At 44.6% G+C, this 14,173-nt stretch overlaps 1 protein-coding gene across 1 annotated transcript; it reads right to left on the reverse strand.

Annotated features, from left to right (window-relative positions):
- Positions 1-3,335: 3,335 nt before the first annotated feature.
- On the reverse strand, positions 3,336-7,398 carry LOC119269089. The gene is made up of 2 exons (XM_037550840.1): positions 6,885-7,398; positions 3,336-3,618 (listed from the first exon to the last, which is right to left on the reverse strand). Exon 1 carries the CDS (start codon positions 7,292-7,294, stop codon positions 6,890-6,892), a length of 405 nt encoding a protein of 134 aa, XP_037406737.1. The 5' UTR covers positions 7,295-7,398; the 3' UTR covers positions 3,336-3,618; positions 6,885-6,889.
- Positions 7,399-14,173: the final 6,775 nt, after the last annotated feature.

The raw sequence follows: 14,173 nt of genomic DNA on the forward strand, positions 1-14,173 counted from the left end.
CTCTTTCTGGCCAGAACACCACATATTACCGACTTTCTCACTGTAACTAGGGGAGCAGTGCTGCGCGTGCGTACAAATTGTGCATCGCGTGGCGCAACTGTTACTGTAAGTACCCTGCTGATGCCGATGCGACCGGCAAGAATCAGTCGACATGTCGACAACCACCGTGCTGGCAGTACGCCACATGACGAGGAGCACGGCGTAGGCACAAACATTTCCTGTGTTTTTGGTAACCGTCCTAGTCGATCCTCTATCCCCCTTGTCTTCTTTCGACCATGTTTCATTGTCACGCTTCCTGGACATTGCTAGCAAGTACTCGTACAAGATGAATGGGACGCGTCCGAGACTTGCTGGCCCTGGATGGATCTACCAAATACCAATGACGTGTTTGGTTGCTCGAATCTATATTGCATGTGTTGCATGCTTCATCCAGTTGGGTCTGGTTGAAAAAAAACGGACTAAAAACCAACATCTGCGTGTTGTTTGATCGCCTGCATACCCTTTAGCCTGCCTACTGTAAAATGGAAGGCAGGTTGTTTGATTGCGGGCTTGTTTAGACTGAAACACAAGGCAGGCTGTTTGAGTACATGTAACACATGTTGTCTGGTAACCTCCACGTGGAGATGATGAGGTTACCAGCACACTAGTAGGCAGAACAAATCAGAGACACACAAAGATAGCATAGGAACAAGTTAAACATAGTACGAAACATTAAATAAGTAGTCTTAAACCAAACCGGCACGACATGGTCTTAAACAAGCAAGCGGGAACCAGTTTAATTCAAAACATGTGCAATCAGGCAACGGAGAGATCTCTAGACGTTCATGGCGAAGGCGTCGTCGTACTTCTTGCACTTGGTTGATCTGCATTATGAAAAGCACAAAGTAAAAAAGGTTGACCAACATTCAATCCTATCGTCCAAAGCCCCTATATTTACCCGCCCAAAGGCTCTAGTACTTACCCACCACCGCACACAATTAACCCTCTCTGTCTCTCACTAGCCACTCCTCTTCCATATCTTCATCGCCATGAACCCCGCCATGAACCCCATCCCCAACCCCTTCCCCAGGGGCATTGGTTGGAGGGCTTTCTTCCTTGGGCGCTCGCTCAGTGATCACACCAAGTTTGAGAACACCATGGAAACGTGCTTTAACTTCACCAGCATCGAGGACATGCATAAGGAGGCAAACGTTGTGGTAAAGAAGGCAACGGCGGAGGAGTTGAATGTGTTAATTCCTGACCCTGTGAAAGCCGTTATGTCAGTGGACATACTGCGCTGGGCCATGGATTAGGCCGAGTCCGGTGATGCTAGTCAGAGAGCAAGATGGGCCAAGTACAGGGGTTACACGGCTCGTCAAGACCAATCAGTCGCCGCGGTATCGCCGGTCGTCATCGTTCTGGAGCTGAAGGAAGAATAAGAAGAAGTGGTGGAGGTGGTGGTCAGGGTGCCGGAGCCAGGTCACCGTACTATGCTGGTTGTTCTAGTCGACGACAAGGATGAGGAGATGGTGCATGCTACGATTGAGCCGAAGGACAACTACAAGGTCCAAGCCCCCGGTGTTCCAAGGACCTCCATGGTCGCTGCGGCTAGGATTTAGCGCTACTATGTAAGATCTACCCCAATTCACCATTCCCATTGTACTCAATCCCAATTAAAACCCTAAAATCCATCGCTATTTGCTACTCATCAAGATGTGCTGATCAACCCTATTGAACCCCCACAATCAACCGTACCCCTAGCACACGGATTGAATGCGCAAATCCAATCTTAAACGCAGATCGAATACGAAAATCATTAGCGAGGAGGTCAAAATAGGTCTTACCGCCATTGCTGAAGTGCTGCAAGTGATGGACACCGGTGCTCTTCTTGCTTTTCTCCGCTCCGCTGATCGCCGCCGCTAATGTGATAGTGGGAGAGTGGAGAGCGGTGAGGGGAGGTGAAGGTAATTAAAGCCGGTGCTTCAAGAAACAACGCAATGTCTCGAGCATGGCTCCTCACATGCAGCCGGCGCCGTCCACGTGCTGGCCGTGAAAAAATTGTCGATTCGGAGGTTCCCAACGGGCCTGGCCCAAGGTATTTTAGGTTTCGTGCTATGCAGACCAAACCGTGAATACAAGCAACCAAACAAACATTTTCTTCCTGCACGGATTTGGTTGGGGTGTATGCGAGCAACCAAACACGTCACAAGTCTTCGCGTGTGGTAGCACCTACTCAAGTTTTGGTGCGCCGTCGCAATAGCTGCTCCTTTCGACCCGATACTCCTCATGTAGCCAGCGAACGGCCCATGACCATGACCCCCCGTGCCATAAACCAGGAAATCTAGTCTAGCACAAAGGACTTGGTACTCGATCACAATCACATGGGCAAGGACTAAAGAGCACTGTTGCAGAGACAAGGTGACAAAGTTAAGCCTTCTTTGGTTTAGAGGAATTCTATAGAAATTCTAGAGGATAGGATTCTTATAGAATTTTTTCCTTTAGAGCCTTTCGGTTCATAGGAATGAATTCCTATTCCTACATAGGATTGGTTCCTATCCTCCACATTTCATAGGAAAATAAAAAAAAGCCTAGACTCAATGGATAAATTCCTTTGGTGTCAACCAAATGACATCTTGTTTCTTATTCCTACTCATAGGATTTGAGATACATGTCATCTCATTTCCTACAAGATTCCTATTCCTATGATAATCCTATCCTATGAACCAAAAGAGGCCTTAGCCAGGGTCCCCGCCTGTCTGGCCATCTTGCCAGACTTTTGACCGTTAGTGGCAGCGAGCAATGCATCATGACAATCCCCACGAGACCACGACGTCACGCTGCTTCCTGCAGCATGCTTCAAAGGATCGACCGTCTCTGATCCCACCGGTAGCAGCAAATCAGGCGGCATGCATGCGGTAGAGCTAAAGAGACAAGCAGAAGAAACATGCAAACCATTGTACACATGCATGCATGCATGCATGCTCACTTATTCACCACCAAAGGTAGTAAGGCTGGTGGTAAAGCAAAAGATCAGACGGCCGCTGCTGAGCAATTTTTAGGGCCGTCACAATCAGTAGCTCTAAGCTAAATTCTAGCTGGATTTGACCAAGGCAGGCGATTTCGATTACGATTTCCTTCAGTATGCACAACTCTGATGATGCAGCTTGCGCGTTACCAGCCACAATGAGCCAGCTGTGTAAAACAGCATGCACACAGCCACGATGAACCAGCCGTTCATCACGAGCGCGTATCTCAAAAATAGATACTTAAAAGGCATGAGAATGGGAGTTACAACCCCAAGCCATGTGTAGACCATGTTCTGCATTGCATAAAGAAATCATTCCATTGGTCTGTCGAAATTGAAATGTTGTTTGCAGCTCAGGTAGGTCATGTGCCGATTCCAGCAGAAGATTTGAGTTTTTCCATAACTTCATTCAATGACATATCAGCATTAGGCTGGTTGACTTCTGGAACACAACTTACAAGGTAGGTGCATCGGTTTACTCTGCAAGAGCCATATTATTGCCACCATCATCTTTTACAACCAGAAAATATTCTCCGAAACAAAAGAGAAAGGGACTTCCAAGGAAGAGCAGAAATGAAGTGAGTGCAGCCTCTGCTGCAGCGTGACCACAAGACCTGCCAAATTAAGCAGTGTTGAATCAGTAATCCTTGTTATGATGATACTAAACGAAGTGAAATAATTAGACATGACTTCAACTTCAGGTCTAGAGTTCGATAGGCAAAGGCCCAAACTATAGCTAGTACTAGCTAGTAGCAAGTGTCTTCTCTCATCATAGATTCAGATAGGCAAAGGACCAAACTGTAGAAGGCACCCAGAAATCTAGATCAAAGACCAGCATGTGCAATTCCAGATATAGGCATACAGCCTGTACCACTCAATAAAGTGAGTAACAGGGTGGTACTACAATGCAGATGCTGCCAGTGAAAATGTATGACAGGTTGAAAGTAGATGCTGATAACAGTTGCCCTGATGCAATTATTAAGCATGCTACAAGAAAGACAGACATTGGCAGCATGATATTCATGAAAGAAACTCATAAAATGAATATGACACAGATAATGCAAATGAGAAGGCAAGCAAGGAAAGAACTAGATATTCTGAACATAAGTTACAGTAAGATAACAAACACGGTGATAACGACACAAGAAAATCAGTTAAATTCAGTTAGAAATAATTTCCATGCAGAATTGAGACATGACGGTTTAAGTGTTTATAGTAGCACAATAAGGCTCCCACCGGACAACACATAGAAGAATTCCAATATATGGAGAGTATATAGGTCATAGTTAATGACTACTACGGAAAGAAAATCAAAACACCAGAGAAAGAACAATGTTGAATGGCTCAAACCAAACTTTCTCTCAATAAAATGGTCCATAATTAAATTTCTGCGTGGAAGAACGTTATCGTAGCGACGATAACTTGGAAAGGTATAAGCGCTTTCCAATATGCGACCCGCTATCCAGGCGTGTCAGTGTACATTGATAAATATATTATTCATTGAATCACAAAAGTAAACAAACTGACTAGTCCGTATTCAGCATATTTATTGACCTTCAAAAAGATTTTCTTGGTTTGAGGGAAATCAGCACGCTGACATAATAAATACATGCAAAGCTGCTATTACGGTAGATTAAGCATTTTGGAATCTGCCACAGTTATAAATTCTGGACCTAACCAGCCTACTTTGCTTGCCTCAATGCAATAGCATAGCTCAACTTTTGCCAGCCAAACATCTTGGTACCCATCTTGACCACATTAGCCCCAAAGAGGATAAAATTGGTGGTAAATACATTAGCTTAGTCGGTTCAACCATTTATTGACTCCAATAACATAGCTGGTGTAGAATTGAACTGGCTTTATAACCATGGCATATATTCCCTCCGTCCGGAAATACTTGTCGGAGAAATGGATGTATCTAGACGTATTTTAGTTCTAGATACATCCATTTTTATGCATTTCTGCGAAAAGTATTTCCGGGCGGAGGGAGTAATATTTTTTATCTCCAGTCAATTTCAGCACACCAGATAGAAACTATTAGAAGGCTCTTGAACCTCTGAAACCTAGCATGTCAAACTCAAATACTGAAAGCATCTCATCTGTTACAGATTGTTTCATCTCTTGCACAGTTGTGCCTTTATAAAATAATAACTCAGATGTATCACAGATGTGTAACACAGTTAAAATAAGGTTGGTATTTAGGTGCTTTATGCACGACTTAGCTAGGAGATCTTTAGCCATGGTTTCAAAAATATCGCATAGACGGATACTGATCAAAATTAATCATGGTTCATATCTCCAAATCCACTACAAAAAAATCAGAAGCTACTGTGCCAACTATCAATCCATGTTTTTTGTTTTGACACACACACTATCGATCCATGTTGTTTTACTCCAAAACACAAAAACATGTTAAGAGAACATCAATCAGACACTTTTGGTCCATACAACAATCAAACATTCAGAACTGAAAGAGAATATTTATAATGCCCGCTAGATATCCCACTGAAAAAAGTGTAAACCTTATATCCATGTTGCATTAAGATTGAGCCAGCAATTAATTGGTTAGAACAAGTTCCATATATTGCAAGGTCATCTCATTTGTTACCTCTAGGCATGTTACAAGATGAGAGTCCTGCTAATTCCAGTTCTCCCAAACGTACAGCAAAACATCATAACTCTTTATGTAAAATGTGTGCACTCTAGAGTGAAAGATTACATCTACTGAAGTTAGCATGAACAAACTAACTTGAAACACAACCTACTCAAAATAAATAAAACTTACAGGCGACACAAACAAATTATGATTCTTCCTTCCAGACAACATTAATAAGTATACACATACACATAATATAGCAACAGACCCTGGAAGAGATGCATGCAATAAACAAAATATAAAAATCCTAGAGCCTTGGCCATGTCCATGTCCATGTCCATCGCATTTGTTTTAGACTCCCAAGCATCTCTACTCGGCCTAAAATGCGATCTCGAGGACCCCGAAAAAAACTTGAGGCCGCTCTCCGTCCATATTTGCAATGAATCCAGTGGATCATCCTCATGGAGGAGGTGAGGGGTGCACAAAAGGAGGTAACCTTCGGTATCACCTTGGGGGAAGTCCAGGGTATGATTGATTAATTTATCACTCCAAATCTAATCCTGGTTCACTCGAACCATATAAGCCCATATCCAGAACTCCGATCAAGAAAGAAATAGAACCGCCTGCAGTATACAAAATGAACTTTGTAGTTTGGATTATTCCTAACTTTCTGACATCCTTTCTTTTGCTTTGATTAGATGTTGTCATGCAATAAGTTGTGAGTGGTTCGAATGGTTCCCCACATCAACCATCAGGCGCAAGCCATCTGTTTTGAAAGGATAGGGTAGGCTGATGCTGGAAATGGATTCTTGTGGTGTCAGTAGGCTCAAAGGGAATGGAAAACAGGATTTGTGATTCTCGTAGCTCGTTTAAACAACATCCTCATTTTATATCACGATGTTCAAGCCAACCAATATATCTTTGATATACACTTGAAAACCAGAGACTTAGCAACTCACAATGATATACTTAACCTTGACTTCGGGCCATAACTAAAAACTTATGCCGCATGATGCATTTCCCTCTAAAAAGATGGTGATGAAGTTGGGTTACTGTCGAACCAACCATCATAATTAGCTAACTATTTCACGAGTTGCAACAAGGCAGAATATCTCATTTCACAAAGCAGGGTTGGATTAACAACTATACACACGTACTGACGCCCCGAATCTACATTTGATTCTAAAAGAACAGGCAAACACTGATTCAGATAAAGATTACAATTAGCCCTGCATGACACAGCACCCTAGTTCTAACCCCAGATCTAAAGGCAGCAGCCCTCACCTGGATCACTTGGTGTAACCGCCGCCGACGGCGCTGTAGTCCTCCTCGACGGCAGAATTGACGTAGGGGACAGGGAAGTCCTTGGCGGGGTCGAACTGCTTGGCGGCCATGTAGCGCTCGAGGTCGGGCTTGCGGAGGAGGGTGCGGCGGACGGGCGGGCGGTTGCGGCGGCCGTCGCGCGGGTAGTACTTGATGTCGAACACGGTCTCCGGGTCGGAGGTGGGGATGATGGCCCTGGGGGAGTCCTCGCGAAGGGTGGCCGGGCAGGTTTGACGGTATTCGAGCGCGCCCGGGACCGCGCTGCGGTACTCGGGCGAGGAGCACGGGCCGGTGATCTCCCACGGCTTCTTGAAGAATTTGCGGAATGTCTGGATCAGTGACTTGCCGGCGCCGGCGGCGGAGGCGGCCATCGGGGGCGGTGCGGTGGCTACGGCCCGACGGGAAGGGGGAGGTGGGGAACGGGGGAGATCGGCAGATGCGGGAAACGGGCTGGTTCAGCGACGGTGAAGGCCGAAGAAACCTGGATTTAGCTATGGGTGCACTGCACAACGTGGCCTGATCTGGACCGTCTAGCCGGGAAGAAGGCCGAAGAAAAGAGCACAGTGGTGGAAAGGAGAAATTGTCGATGCAAACCAAAGTTGTGGTGAATGGATCAATGGAACTATGTTTAGTTGTTGTTTTTTAGCGGGGAACCATTTTTTTTAAAGAATGCCTATTCGGCGCACTTTATTTCGAAGCCAACAGAGTTACATCCTGAATTACAAGAGGTGGTAAGAAATTAGGAGGATCATCATCCAAAAAACAGAAGACTTCGACTCATAAGAGTGTTTGGCTAAGTGATGTGCGACCAAATTTGCATCCCGCTTACAGTGTTGGAAAGAGATACCAACAACGTGCTTTGCTCTAGCAAAAATTTCTGCCAAGGTTGCCGAGGAGGGGCCAAAAATTTCAATGTCACCATTGCATGCATTAATCAATTCCAAATAGTCAGACTCCAAGGTAACCCACGAGCATCCTAGTGGTTCCAGTAGATCCATTCCTTTAAGCATGGCTAGAGACTCTGCTGCCATTGCATCCAAAGCATGAGTAATTCGCTCAGCAGCGCCGGCGATTGCCTCTCCAGAACAATTGCGGGGGACTACTCCCACAGCTCCTGTCCCATCCTCATAAAAAGCCGCATCCAAATTAAGTTTATAGGACCCCGAGCTAGGCTTTGTCCACATAATTTCAGGTGGTGCACTAGAGATCGAGACGGCACCAAAATTTGATGTTAGAGCTTGGATTGCAAAGGCTGTTCGAGTTGGGGCGGCCACCTGTTCGCCTTTAGCAATCTCTCTTCGTTGGTACCAGATGTACCAGCATGCAACGACGATTGATTCCTGTAGCCCTAGACCACCAAGGATCGGTGATGTCTTTGTCCTGCTACACAACAACTCTTCTAAAATTACAGATCCTGATCGGTCAGATGGCAGCGCTTGGTTGATCACCTCATCCAGCCCAAGTACCTTCCACACAAGACGAGCACGCCTGCAAGTGAATAGGAGATGGCGGATGTCCTCGGAACCAGAAGAGCAAATCGGACATTGTGCAGATACTGGAATATGTCTTGACGCGAGAATCCCATAACAAGCAACAGTACCATGCAGCGCCTTCGACATGAAGATCTTGATCTTGCTCAGGATTTTTAGCTTCCACACAATATCCCATACTGGGTTTACCTTTGAAGACCCTTGTCCGTCCTCCCGTCTGATTCGAGCTCCAAACTGATGCTCCCACTCTGAATAATAAGCAGATCGGACTATGAACATACTCGTCTTTGTCTTGTTCCGTGCTACAAAATCTTCAGTTAAGAATTTGCTCAAGGGAATTTTCAGAATATTTTCCACGTCCACCGGCAGGAACACATCTCTTAACATCTCCTCGTCCCACCTTCCAGTGTTTGGGTTGATTAGCTCGTCCACAGTTTGGAGAATAATATTCCCTCTCCGAGTCTGAACCTTCCTGTCATAAGAGTTTGGCAACCAATGGTCGTCCCAGATATTAATTTGAGTGCCCGATCCAACTCTCCAAACATGCCCACGCCGGAAAGTTTGCAATCCCGCAACTATACTTTGCCAAGTATAGGATGACCCTTTCTTTGGTCCCGCATTTAGAAAATTCCCATTAGGGAAATTTTTGGCCCTCAACACCTGTGTACAAAGTGAGTTTGGGTTGTTCAGAATTCTCCAAGACTGCTTTGCAAGCATAGCCAAGTTAAAAGAGTAGAGATCCCTAAAGCCCATTCCACCTAGCTTTTTTGGTATACACATTCGCCACCATGCAAACCAGTGAATCTTTTTTTGTTCTTATGAATCTCCCCACCAGAAAGCAGACATTGCATCATTTATCTCTTTGCACAACTTCTTTGGTATCTTGAAAACAGCCATGGCATACACTGGTATTGATTGGATTACTACCTTTAGTAGGATTTCCTTTGCGCCTAGTGACAAAAGCTTTTATTTCCATCCTTTCAATCTGTGGATGACTCTCTCCAGAAGATACACAAAGCTATCACTTCTATCCACTCCCACCATGGATGGCAATCCAAGGTACTTATCAGAGATAGCTTCTGTCATTATATTAAGCTCAGCACAAATTTCTGCTTTCGCATCAACATTCACATTGGGGCTAAAAAAGATACTGCATTTTGCTTCACTCACCAGCTGCCCAGAGTTTGCACAGTATTCACCCAGTACTTGTCTCAACGAGGTTGCATTAGTCATATCAGCTTTCATAAGGATTAGGGAATCATCAGCAAGAAGTAAATGTGATACCGATGATGCATTCCTGCACACCCTAACACCTTCAATGCCACGAACCTCCTCCTTATGAGCCAGAGCACTTGACAAACCCTCTGCACATAGCAAGAATAGATAAGGGGATATAGGGTCACCTTGACGGAGGCCCCTAGTAGGGGTGAACATATATGTTTCCTGCCCATTGAACCTTACTTTGTAATTTACAGAGGTAATGCAGGCCATTACCAGAGATATAAAATCATCATGAAAGCCCAATCTCCTCATCATTCTCTCCAAAAATATTCACTCTACATGGTCATATGCTTTGTGCATATCGAGCTTAACCGCACAATATCCAAATTTTCCAGTCTTTTTATTTTTAATGGTATGCAAACTCTCATGCGCTATGAGCACATTGTCGGTTATTAGCCTTCCTAGCACGAAAGCACTCTGCACTGGAGATATTACTTCATCCAATATCACCTTTAGTCTCAGGGCTATCATTTTAGAAATGACCTTATATAAGACATTGCAAAGACTAATAGGCCTATATTGGGAAATATTTTCCGGATTCTCAACCTTAGGAATTAACACTATAGCAGTATCATTCCATCCTTCAGGGATTTTCTTATTATGCAAAGCATCAAGGACTTCATTCGTGAGTGCCTCTCCAATGGTATGCCAACATTTTTTAAAGAAAATAGCATGCAAACCATCCATACCTGGTGCTTTAGTATCACCAATAGAAAACAGGGCCTTTTTCACATCCTCTGTTCTATACGGCTTAAGTAGATCATCATTCATATTGCTTGTAACCCGTGGGACCACTTTTTCAAAAAAAGCTGGGTCAGGCTCATCAATCTCAGTTGAGAACAATCCAGCAAAATAGTCAGATATAAGTGGATTTAAATACGCAGACCCCTCATGCCAGTTTCCGTGGGCGTCCTTCAATCCCGTAATTCGATTTCTCTTTCGTCGGGCAGACGCGACATTATGAAAATAATCTGTGTTTCGATCACCGAACTTGATCCAGTCTACCCTACTCCGCAAGGCCCAGTGGATCTCTTCAATATCTAGTAGCTTTTCCACTTCCGCTGACAATTCTTTTTTCCATGCAATGTTTTCACTAGTAAGTGCTTGAGTAGCTACCTTCTCTAGCTCTTTCTGCGTGCCTCACAATTTATTCTTTGTTCGATTCCGAACAGTCCTGTCCCACCTGTGCAAGATGTCGTGTACGATCGACAACCTCGCTGCCAAGGAGACCGACTGCGCTGTAGGTCCAGAATGCTCCTAGGCACCTTGCACAATCGCAGCGAAATCTTTTTCTTTTAACCACCTAGACTCAAATCTCAATAGTTTATTACCATCTCTCTCCTGTGCCATCTCCTCCCCAATTGACATAAGAATCGACCTATGGTCAGACTTGTAATAGTTCAGGTGCTGCACCACTGAATTTGCAAATAAATTGTTCCATGCATCATTGGCCAAAGCCCGGTCAAGCCTTTCCCGTATATTCCCACGATGCCACGTAAACTTGTCCCCTAAGAATCCACAGTCATTAAGTTGGCATTCATCCAGAGTGTCCTGGAAAGCTTTCATGTAATTCTCCGGCCTCGCTCTACCTCCTTCCTTCTCAAAAGAATAGAGAATATCATTCAGGTCTCCCATAACAAGCCATGGCAAATTCGTCATTGCTCTAAGGTCACGAAGACGTTGCCAGGTAAGGTGCTTATTCTCCCATCATGGCTCTCCATAGATACCAGTAAACCTCCATGTGTTATCCGGAGCATCTCCAACAAAAACATCAATGTAATTATCCGTTTTGAAATTCGGTGAGATCTTTACTTCATTTTTCCATAGCAGTAATAAACCTCCACTTCTCCCGTCACTATGAACCACCTCCTTCCTATCCATCTTCAATCTTCTACGGAGGCATTCTGCCGGGAACTCATCCAAGTGGGTCTCTGACAGAAACAAAACATCAGGGCTTCTACTTGAACAAACATCAATTAGATCCCTTACTACCGCAGCTTGTTGCAGGCCACGACAATTCTAGCTAAGAATTTTCATGTCGACCGGTCAGTATCCAAGGAGAAGGACGTGAAACCGATGAACAACAACGAGAGAAAAATCACGGTCGGCGTAGCCGCTGGAGGACAGCCGATCCCTGCTGAATCAATGGTGATTGACAGAAAGACTCACGGACAGCGGAGCTGCCGGAGGACATCAAACCCTAGCTTCTGCTAGGGGACAGAAAGCTGAAGAGGAAGCACCTCGTTAGAACATCAACAGCCTCACACGGAGGACACAAGGCCAGCGGCCGCCGCCGGTGGTGGCGACGCACCAACCCTAGATTGCTAGGAAACTCGCCTTTGTACCTGGTGTAGCGGGGAACCATATTTAGTTTTGAAAAAACCTCAAAAAATACAGTATGTTGAAGAGATGGCTTTTTATAGACATGTAAAATTTCTTTTTTTTGCGGGAAGACATGTAAAATTTCTTCTTTTTTTGCACGGACATGTAAAATCTCAAGTTCAAACATAAATTCATTTCCGGCATATGAAAAAACAAATTCGAGAATAATTGGTGTTGATAGAACATCACCCTTTTTACATGTTGTACATTTCTGGTATATGAAAAAACAAATTCAAGAATAATTGGTGTTGATAGAACATCACCCTTTTAACATGTTATATACTGTTTTCGTGATAATTTTTAAAACTTTCAAACATGATTTTCATGAGTTTTTTATTGTAACTTGCATTACACCGGATATTCTTTTGAAGGAAAGCGTTAGACATGAAAATCATGTGTGAGTTCTATTTTTAAAGGAAATAAATGAATTCTTCGAGCAACCATAAAAAAGAAGTTAAGCCAACAAGCACACAAAAGCATATGCATGTTCTCACGCATAGTTTTCTATTTAGCATTTTCGTATTCATTTGTGGACTCTTTTATCTCATTGTTTCATGCTTTTGGTGAAGTGGACGCGGTGTGAGATCCATCAAAAGTTATGCGTGGTTGGAGAAATAACCACAAGTGTTGAAGACCAAAATGTATCTCAAAGTTCATACCCTTGGGAGGCTAATCTCAAGACAAGGAATGCCTCAACTGGTGCTTTGAGCGCCTATGCCATCAAAATCTCGAACACCCTTCACTAATGATAGTTCTTGGGGCAAACCCCAAAACCCTCATAAATGTTCCCACGAACAAAACCATTACTTGGAAGCTCCCGGACAACATCAATCTGCTTGGGTATCGCACGAATCCAAGAATAATAGATCACACAAAGCACTTTGGTGGATTCAAGATTGGTTGGGTGCAAACACATACCTATATTTCTCTTTATTTTCCTATATAGAATTTCAATTTCTCTATTTAGAGGGGGTGAAAGCTTGGAAGTCCTTAATAGTGATGGGGCTTGAGATCTGGTCGACGCCCAACTTATGGTGAAGAATGGGGGTATTTCTATGGCCCCACAAAAATCTACCTGTTATACAAAGTTTCTATGGAACCTGGAAAGTACGAAACTTCTGAGCCAGAGCCTTCAAGTTTTATCCGAGGACTACTTTGGGTCTAGAGCCTCAATATCAAATAGGCTCCACCTCTGATGGAGTGGAAATTCGTTAGTACCCTTAGTAGGGTGGTGAACGTGGTTGGAAGTACAAGAGCGGAGCCCGCACACACAGTTTACCTAGGCCCGGCCCAATGGTGATGAGTAATACCCTACATCTGTCTTCGTGTTGTTATTCCTAATGGATATATCCATGAGGCATTCCTCTGGGGTGTACAAATTACTACCGAGAGTCTAGTATATGGGAGTAGATAGATCCGAGAGCACCATAGCCCTCGCCTTCTATACATGGCGAGGGCTAGGGTTTTACAGAGGATATGTCTCATCTTGGACGCCGCCATGATGACTTGGGAGCCAAGATGGTCCTTAGGGTGCTGGCCTACTCCTTGTGGCTCCCTCCTGTCCCTAGGCTTTTAGATGGGCCTCCACGACCCCCTAATAGGCCCTCTTGTTAGGGAATGTAGCATGCAATTTCAAAAAAAAATCCTACGATCACGCAAGATCTATCTAGGAGATGCATAGCAATGAGAGGGGGAGAGTGTGTCCATGTACCCTCGTAGACCGAAAGCGGAAGCGTTAGGTTAACGTGGTTGATGTAGTCGAACATGTTCATGATCCAACCGATCTAGTACCGAACATACGGCACCTCTGAGTTCAGCACACGTTCAGCTCGATGACGTCCCTCAAACACTTGATTCAGCAGAGGGTCGAGGGAGAGTTTTGTCAGCACGATGGTGTGGTGATGGTGATGGTGATGTGATTCGCGCAGGGCTTCGCCTAAGCACTGCGTGAATATGACCAGAGGAGTAAACCGTGGAGGGAGATGCCGCACACGACTTGGAACAATTGGTGTGTCTCCAAGGGGTGCCCTGCCCACGTATATAAAGGAGGAGGGGAGGAGGCCGGCCACTAGGGGCACGCCAAGGAGAGGGGAGTCC

Source organism: Triticum dicoccoides, chromosome 3A (genome assembly GCF_002162155.2).
Source record: "Triticum dicoccoides isolate Atlit2015 ecotype Zavitan chromosome 3A, WEW_v2.0, whole genome shotgun sequence".
In the NCBI taxonomy this organism is placed as follows: Eukaryota; Viridiplantae; Streptophyta; class Magnoliopsida; order Poales; family Poaceae; genus Triticum; species Triticum dicoccoides.